The sequence below is a fragment of the Lagopus muta genome, chromosome 4 (genome assembly GCF_023343835.1).
Source record: "Lagopus muta isolate bLagMut1 chromosome 4, bLagMut1 primary, whole genome shotgun sequence".
NCBI classification, from domain to species: Eukaryota; Metazoa; Chordata; class Aves; order Galliformes; family Phasianidae; genus Lagopus; species Lagopus muta.
The window spans coordinates 43,629,809-43,639,323 of NC_064436.1; the positions used below are offsets into that span (position 1 = coordinate 43,629,809).

Sequence of the window (9,515 nt, forward strand, 5' to 3'; positions counted from 1 at the left end):
ATTACTGGTGTCCTGATCTGATTGCGAATCTTGAAAAATCTTGATGCAGATATACAAAGGTTTGTAGTCTGCTGAAACTTAAAATAGTGTGAGACACTTCACATAAACCAAAATGAAATAGCGTTGTATGTGATATCAACATCTGTTATACTGAGTCATCAGTTTTTAAATTTATTGGAAGCTGACAAAGTGTCAGTATTTTTGGATCTGTACTATAAAATGTCCATAGGAGGTGCTTGGTTGCAAGAGGCACAGTATCAGCAGATGAAATGTGAAGCGGAGAGCTAAGAAACTAGCCAGCAAAGAATACTTTCACTGGGCCAGGTTGACTGAGCCAGGTAATGTCCCTTTTCTTTGGTTGTTTATCACACTGTTTAGCTGGAACTCAGTTTAACTACTTGATTCCCTAGAAACTGCTGCCTTCCCGCATCCATCTAACCTTTCCCTCCAATACTTCCCTTTGTTCCTCAGGTTCCCAGAACAGTGGGATTCCCCTACCCACTTTTCAAGCATATATCCCATTCCTTTCGAAGTGACCTCAGATTTCAGTTTCTCCCACAATTCTCTAACACTGTGCTTTGAGGCCTTCCATCAACTCCCAAAGGAAACCATGGACAAAATGTATGCAGCCTCACTTCTGCTACATATTCTTAGCCATGGATGGCCCTGAGCGTATATTCAAGTACTGAAAAAGTTACTGAGAAGAAGTTGTTTTGACCCTAGCTGAGGCTGATGGGCAAGGACCTTTTCAAGCATTCTGTGACACATCATTTTCTCCATTAGCACAACATGCATTGCCACCTACACTGTGTTGAAATTTCATGAGTTGCATGCAGACATTTCAAGTCTTAAGGACTTTTTTTCCCGGGGTCAGTTGCAGCTTCGTTTTTTGTTTTGTTTTGTTTTGTTTTTTTGTCTTTTGTTGTAAGTATACTCTTCCCAAGCTTCAGTCTGTTGTACTGTTTTTGTTTTTGTTTTTCCTAGGTCTTTGCTGTCTTTGTATGTTACTGCAAACAAAATGTGAATTTGTTATGTAATCATATACAGATATTTCAGAAAATATAAGAACTAAACCTCATTTAATAAATTTAGTACGATTTCTAAGAAAAACTTCAGTAATTACCATATTGTATTGCAGGAGAACTGTGCTTGACAATAGGCAATCTGACAGTTCACGCAACTGCATGCATGTCCAAGGCTGAATTATCTCAGAGATTGGTCTAGAAAGACAGCCACCTGGAGAGATGACATCTAATCCATTTCTGGAAAAGAAATCACTTTTGGTCAATGTAATGTCCCTAAGTAAGTCTGTTAGCTAAATGAGTGATTAGTTACTTGAAAGTATAGATTAGAACCGTGAGTAATCTCCCCGATGACATTGTTTTTCTGAAATTGGTTAGCCACAATTTAATGACTTTTCAATAACACCCTTAGGCTAATCTTTTTTTCACTTCAAAAAACCTAATAAACATCTGTAACTACTTACATCCGAGCATGTTAGTCAAAGCTTCTCTGGCGAGGCGTTAGCTTAGGAACAAGAGTGCAATTTATTTGGGCAGTAAGTCAAAAATAGTAAGCTGTCTGCACATCCTGTGTGCATGGGTTCAGAAGCCATCTAATGTAAGTAAATCTTAGTTTAGTGATCTGGTTAGAGAACTGATGATATAAAAGCTGCCAAATTAGGTATTTAATTGGAATATATGGATAATGCCCATTCTCAGTGAATGTAAATGGACGTAAGGATTCCTCACTACCTAGGTAGCTCACTATTTAGCTTCTCTATCCCATTCCACTTAAGTGGGAGTTATCCACCTTTATCTACAAAAACATGGGCAATGTCTCCAGTTGGACACATTTCTTTATGTTATGCTGAGTGGATTTTGTTCTTCCTAGTGCTTGCTTTCTCATATACTCATGACCTGCACTCCATCTTTGTTATTTTATGGTATTTATGAGTACAAGTTTGTGTCTTGTACAGCACTGTTACAAGGGAGTTCTAGAATTAGTAATGGCATAACGTGTTGCAGAACAAAATTTACAGCTAACAACTCTTTCTGACCAACTTGATAGATTATGTAGATCTCTTTCTGTATACACATATGTATCTACAGCCCACATATCAACGATTTCACACTGTTGCTTTCTCTGATCCCTTGGTAGCCACCAGGTGTTGCCTCTAACAGTATGCCATTCTTAGGTAATATAAAGTAATTATAGTGTCTGTAGAAGCCCCTACTACTTGCTGTGGAAATAAGAACTTCACCACATGTGTATTTGTTCAGTGACATTGAAAGTGCAGCTCCTAGGAAGCATACGTAGTGTTGATTAGATTGTAATGTATGCTTTATGTTCAATAATGCACTCTCGTAAAAACGCTCTTCAAAATTATTTAACTTCCCATGGCATAGTCTCAGAGGGAACAAAAAAAAAAAAAAAAAAAAAGCACCAGTGCTACAGTGCTACCTTTTCCTGTCACATGACTAATGCAAACAGCAGAAAAAAATCTTATCTTTTCATTTCTTTTCTGGTACTTTTTAAAACAGCTCACCGGTTACTGCCCAGACATTAAAGACTCCACTCGGAAAAGATGGATGTTACATTTTCCACTCAACGTTAAATGTTTCCACTATATAACAGGAAAGCCTCAGTCATAAGGGCCTTCCAGCAGTGGCAACTGAGAATGTATTTTTCAAAAAAATCCTTCACTGCTGGGGACAGCAGTGCTATCTGACCAGAAGAGCCCTCTACTCTTGGTAGGATATGGAAAGTCCCGCTGGGACCTGGTAGCACTTTCCGTAATGGGCACCTTTTGACTCAGGAGAATACATCTTCTGGATATAGCTGTACCATCCAATTGCATGTCCTACAACAGCAGCTGTGATGAACTAATTGCAGTTTAATCTTGACCTGCCCGTCATGTCAATAAAATTGCTTGATGCTTGTTTCAAACGTTTTAGGTATAGTTGAGTAATCAGTGTGCAGGCTACTTGAGAAATAGGTGCCATATAGATTATCCAACTTTGATCTATTTCTTTGATTTAGCACTGCAATTAAGTAGATTTGGTTCAAAGAGAAAGCTCATTGGTTGATGTTTTACACTGATGTGATAATGTTTACACAGATGTGCTTTGAAATCTCGATGATGGTGGATTTTTGGGTCCCACCACATGACAGGCTTCTGTTATCTGAAAGGTAAAATAATATAACATCTATCTGTAACTGCCTTCAGAGCAGGTCTGCCTGCTCTCTCTCTTCTGAGGTGATTTATCTGATCATTGTATTTTGCGTTAGCTTTTTTTAGTTTTAAGTCCCTCCACAGTAAATCACTTGCTTTAAAGCAGCCTTTTTATAATTCAGGTGCACACAGGGGCAGTACTTAGGACTGCAATGATGAAAAGGTGTAGCATTACCTGCTTTAAAGCACCTGCCAATTAATTAGCCCTATACTCTCTGCAGCAAATAAAGCTAAGCAGTCAAATCCATTTGATCTCTCAGATTCAGACTGCGACTGAAAGGACCACGGAGCAAGACCGAAGAACTAATCTTTCATGATTCTCTGCAACTTTTTTGTTTGCATGAAACCTTAGAATGCCAAGCAGCTCTCTCGAATTTCTGAAAGAATTAACTGTGAAAGATCTTTGCGTTTTATATTCTAAACCTTTGCTTTAATATCAGCAAGAACTGCTTTACGTAGCAAATGCTAAGATGGGCCATGTAGTTTGAGCCCTAGAAGTCATTAGATATTAAAGAAAAAGCAACAAGGTATGCAGAAGTCAAGTTTTTAGAATCAACACACTATTGCTTTATCAATGCTAATAATGAACGTATTTGCATGTGTGAACCATTTTGCTTTGGGTGAAAAAAATGCACAAGCTCTGGCTGCGAGAGGACAGCAGGACCCTAGATTGTTTCAAAACTACAGAAAGACACCAGGGACCCTTCAGGACTGGCATTATTGTTGCTTTGCGGTGCTCCCAGGTGCTGGTAATGAGCCTGCTGCAGGGCCGCAGCACGGATGGATGGATTGAGCCACCTCTTGGTCCTTTTTCCTTCACGTCTGCAGGCTTCGAAAACATTTCTCCCAAACCACTTTCCTGCCCATTAATATTTCTGAAGGCTGATACCCAACTGCTATAGATCAGCTTCATGTCACGTTAATAAATTAAGTACGAGGGAAAATTTGCAGAGGGGAAAGCACCTCCCTGACTATGCCAATTTCTTTAAAAATTCCCCTCCTTGTAACTGAAGTGATAAAAGGCAAGGGTAACGCTGTGCATTTTATTAGCGTTTCAGAAACAGGGAGTAGAACTGTCAGATCTTTGTGCTTCTTTCCTTTCATGTGTGTCTGGGCAGGCCTCGCCCTCAGGTAACGCCCTTTCTCCCGCTTCCCCCCCCCGCCTCTCCTTGCACCTGTCCCGCGGTGCACAGCCCGCACACCCCAGCCAGGTTCTGGTGCCGGTCCCGGTGCCCTCCGCACCGCCCAGCGCCGTGCCCGTCTGCACACACGTGCGCACAGGTTCGCGCATACCTGCGCGTGCGGCGCAGCCCGGGCGGCAGGCTCCCGGCGCTCGCTGCTCCCTCCCTCCGTTCCCTCGCTCCCTCCCCGCCGCCGGGCAGATGGGAAGAAGGTGCGAGGTGAGGGGGAGCGGGTTTACAATTTCAAACGCGGCCTCCCCGCGGAGGGCTTCATTAGCATATGTCAGGGGGACCGCCGTATATATATATACACGCGGGGCGTATAAACACCACCCGCCGCTCTGCCTCACATCGGCTCGGCTCCCCATGCTTGGGGCCCGGCCGCGAAGCCCCACATGCCCGCCGGGAGAGGCCGGCAGCCGCCCGCCGCCGCATCCTAGTCTGCTCGCTCCGCGCCCCCATGGCTCCGCTGGCCGAGGTGGGGGCCCTCCTGGGCGGCCTGGACGGTCTGGGGCAGCCGGTGGGCGCCCACTTCCTACTGCCGCCCGCCGGGGAGCGCCCGGCTCTGCTGGGGGAGCAGCGGGGTCCCGCGGAGCGAGCGGCGGCGGCGGCGGAGCTGGCTCATTTGCAGGGCATCCTGCGGCGGCGGCAGCTCTATTGCCGCACCGGCTTCCACCTGCAGATCCTGCCCGACGGCAGCGTGCGCGGCACCCGCCAGGACCACAGCCTGTTCGGTAGGTGGCGGGGGGGAGCGCGGGGCTCGGGATGTTTGAGAGTGCAGGCGGTTGGGTGCCTTGCCCAGTCCCTGCAGGGTGTTTTGCCCTGTCTGTGGGCACAGGGTTTAGGGGGCAGGTAGGAATGGGACCTAACTTTCTGTGCTTGTTTCTGGGGTACTTAGAGTCTTGGTAGGATAATGTATGCATGGTGGCCCTTTTGTGACATGAGGCTGCTTTGTGGTGCAGAAGGACAAAGTAGAGTACCGGGAGTTGCTCTCTCTGTCAGTAAACCAAAAAGAGGTGTTGAGCCCCAAAATATGAATGTTTCCTGTGATTTAAGAGCAAAACGTAAGGACTAGTTGTAGGAATGAAGCATTTGAACAAACCTGCCGTTGTCAACTGCACTCAAGTTTGGGTGTGTGTTGATTCAGCAGTCATAAAAAGCTGATTAAAGAGCTTCCTATCATCCTCCCCACAGCCAAAACTATCTGCTGGAATGGCTCTTAATTGCTTAACACGTGGATGTTTTCAGAAGTAGAAGAGCAGCAGTTAAGTAGAGCTCTTCTCAGAAGGGAGATTTCCTACAGCATGTAAACATGAAATAAGTCTGTGTTTAAAAAGAAAAAAAAAAAATTAGCCTCAGATCAAACACTTAAGCTTTTTAGAAATGTTCTTCCTTTATTCTTCCACCGCTCTGTGCAGGTTTGTCTGATGTGGTTGCTTTGTGGCTGAATCACCTGCTTATTAGAGCTTAGAAAAAGAGTGGCTTTGAAAATGATACTAGAGAGACAAAACACCTCCACCTCTTTTATGGGGCTCTGTGCTTTAGGAACTGGAACACGAGGATGATTTATACACAATAGAGGTTGTTTTTTTTAATGATCACTCTTTGTAAAGGATTTATGCTCTTTGGTCCTTGGTGAGGTAAATAAAAAACCTGCCAAACCTCAATTAAAATTCACAACATTTTAAATTATTGTGCAGTCCATCTGCCTTGCAGTGAAAAATGGTCCTGAATGAGAAAGAGTGATCATTACTACAGTAACAATAGACAAAAAGATGTGGTCAAAAGCAAATATGGTATTAAAATCACTTTCCCTAAATGGGAGATTTTTTAAAAACTGGTTTGTGATTTTACCGCTCTATCTGCAGCAAGATCTTAGGTATGATTCCAGAACAGCTTATTTCTGAGGCTTTGTTTACATTGTTAACAACTCCAAAAAGCTTGTTCACACGTCTCCTTTCTTTCATGTTTTATATGCACTGTAATCTGTGCATATCAATTGGTTAAGTGGGCTGGTGCACACTTGCCAAACTGCAGGCTTCAAATAGTGCCTCATCTCCTGAATACTTAGTCTTGTTAACGTGTATTACATTTGGGGGAAAATGTAGTATAAGTAATGCTATAATTCAAACACAACAAATAAGCACCTTATTTCAAGCACACAAAAAGGTGGCACTGAAGATGGCAGGTTGTGTCAAGAGGTGTGGACCCATATAGCTAGATAAGAGCTCTGGCAAATACTTTTTACTACCCCCACCCCTTCTTTTTTTCCTGTGGGTAGATTCTGTTATATAAAATTTCCATCTGGACTTCGATTTCTATTCAAATGGTCTAGTAATAGAAGTGTTTTTTTAAGATAATGCTATAGAGAAAGTAAAGTATATTTTCAGGTAATCCAAACCTATCTCCTGATGTTTGAGCAGGCAACTTGGCAAACAGCGTCTAATCATTATAGATTGCAGCCACATAGTACCAAAGGTTTTAGCCTGAGTGATGAATGAAAACCTTTCATCATTAAAATTAAGGGTGGAAAAAAAAAAAAAAAAAGTTTCTCCAAATAAAGCAGGATTCTTTTACCTGGATGAGGCTTCTCAGCCTGCTTTCGTGTGAACATTGTATATGTTTCCATATGGTAGTAGAAGTTTCAGAAAAAGTAGGCCATATTATATACACATATTCCATGTATATTTTTAAAGTGATTTTATTAATTTTTGTCATAAGTTCAATTAAAATAATCTTTTTTTCTCTCTCTTTTTTTTTTTCCTTTGGTATCAGGTATCCTTGAATTCATCAGTGTAGCAGTGGGACTGGTCAGCATAAGAGGTGTAGACAGTGGCCTTTACCTTGGAATGAATGAGAAGGGAGAACTCTATGGCTCTGTAAGTATTACTTTCATGTCAGCTTCTACATGTTTAGATTTTGATTCATTTGTTAGCACTATGCAAGCGCTGAAAATTGGTGATCTGAACAAATATGAAATGGTGACCTGCTGACATACTGCTTGCACTTAAACCAGACCATATAGTTTAGAAAATGAGGTGAAGGTAGCTTTCTTTTGTGCGATGCACAGAGCGCATCATAACCACAAAATGAAAACAATGTTCCTTTTGTTGTGACTAGTCATGTCCGCCTGCTTACAATCTAAAGTAACATAACACAAAGAACCCATGTGGGTCTTATCTCTAGAGTGCTAGACTCCCCATGACAGGAATCTACTCAGTAAATTACTGTGGGTCAATTGAGTTTTAGTTAAATTGTAAATAAGTAGTGGCTTCTTAGCTAGTGTGTTATATAATGTGTTTAAATCCAAGTTTGGATATGTGCAGGTCCAGTTTTTAGAAGAAAAAAGGGCAAGTTAAGCTTCTAGACTCTGTGTCAGGTCTATATATTCCTCTTGGATTTGTTTTGTTAACAGGCAGGCTTTGTTAATAAGCCAAAAGCATTAAGACATCTTGCTTATCATTTTCTTTCATAAGCGTGCTCTCATATATAATAATACCTTGACTTATTTTTCTCTGCTCTTATTTTGTGTAGGAGAAACTAACTTCGGAGTGCATCTTCAGGGAACAGTTTGAAGAAAACTGGTACAACACTTACTCCTCCAACGTGTACAAACATGGAGATTCTGGGCGGCGATACTTTGTAGCACTTAACAAAGATGGTACTCCCAGAGATGGAGCAAGGTCCAAAAGACACCAGAAGTTCACACATTTCCTGCCCAGACCTGTGGATCCTGAAAGAGTTCCAGAACTGTATAAAGATGTGCTAGGATACAGCTGAGGAGAGAGGGACATTTGGAAAGAAAATCAAACCAGTGCTATTTCATCTTGCCTGTTTTCACATGACAATAATGGCAAAAGAGATTTGAAGAAGCTACTCTGTGATGGACAGACCTCTGTTTTCCAAAGTTTGCATTTAGGAGACAAAGCCTTAAAACTGACTGCTGACCAGCCTCCTTCAAACTTGCTGAACTGTGTGGCAACCAGTAACAAGAGGGAAGTTGGAGTGCGACTTTCTTAATAATTAGAAACTCTTCATGATTTTGTCTGGACTACTGATGGCCCATAAATTATCAAAAGAACCTACTTACATCATGTGGATCCAACAATGGCTGGAAGAAATAAAGATAAATAAACCGTAGTACAGTTAAAAAAGAAAAACAAAACACCAATAATCTTGAACTGCATACAAAGTTTTGGTGGCTTCGCTTCTGTGATGGACTTTAGATGTCAGTGCATCATAGTCAGAGCTGGAACTTTTCTTCTGGATGGACCTATTTATACAACTTCAGATAGCATATATTTATTTTATATATTTATTTATTACAGAGTTTATTTTTTACTGGGATATGAAGAGAATACAAGCCCCTAACCCCAATGAGAAATCATTTACAGTACCAATACTTTCACAATAGTGTCATGATACAGAAATGGCATTACACTGCATCTCAAACCTGAATATTCAGATTTCATTGTCTATTAGTTACAGATAAGGCTAAAGTTTGTGCTCATACCATTGCTTTATGACTAACCTGGTTTTGGAAAGAGTATTCAGTTGTTTTTTTGTTTTGTTTTGTCCTATGAAAGTGCCTCGCAGATCTGTATTGAATTCAAATGCACATTTGAAAAAGGGAATTAAAAATGATTTCACTTTATTTGGTTTACTGTCATTTTTAAGTTAAGAGTCTCTTCACGCACTATATTGCAATAGTGCAAATCTGAAACAATAATGAAGTATTTTACAGTTACCTTAAAATAACAAGTAGCAGTAGCTTTCAAGATCTTGATTTAGATCACATCGCACTTGTTTTCTCTTTCCTTTCTTACTTTTTTTTTTTTTTTTCTAACTGACTGCTATTATCTTTACTAACGCACAAATGACTAGAATCCTCTGCATTGCATCAAGTTTTCTTGTAGGATTCTCATGACTGTATAAAATGTTTTAACTAAAGGTCAATAATTTTAAGGGGAAACAATGAGTAAGATGATTGATATTGCTGAATGGATAACTTCATGGGAGTGAATGCTGTTTCTCTCTTGAGTATAGGGGACCTAAGGGGATTACTATTTTAACCTAATTTAGGGAATAATCTGAATATC

The 9,515-nt window shown here is 41.1% G+C and overlaps 1 protein-coding gene across 1 annotated transcript; it reads left to right on the plus strand.

The window, feature by feature from the left end:
* The first annotated feature begins 4,500 nt into the window (after positions 1–4,500).
* Positions 4,501–9,070, plus strand: FGF20 (fibroblast growth factor 20). The gene is made up of 3 exons (XM_048941839.1): positions 4,501–5,150; positions 7,192–7,295; positions 7,951–9,070. The coding sequence occupies exons 1-3, from the start codon at positions 4,697–4,699 to the stop codon at positions 8,194–8,196; spliced, it is 804 nt and encodes a 267-aa protein (XP_048797796.1). The 5' UTR covers positions 4,501–4,696; the 3' UTR covers positions 8,197–9,070.
* Positions 9,071–9,515: the final 445 nt, after the last annotated feature.

Excerpts from the sequence above, each read along its gene's own strand:
- FGF20 (XM_048941839.1), top strand. The coding sequence starts at position 4,697 with ATGTCAGGGGGACCGCCGTATATATATATACACGCGGGGCGTATAAAC. Across the intron at positions 5,151-7,191 it reads CCAGGACCACAGCCTGTTCG|GTATCCTTGAATTCATCAGT; the intron begins GTAGGTGGCGGG and ends CTTTGGTATCAG. Across the intron at positions 7,296-7,950 it reads AGGGAGAACTCTATGGCTCT|GAGAAACTAACTTCGGAGTG; the intron begins GTAAGTATTACT and ends TATTTTGTGTAG.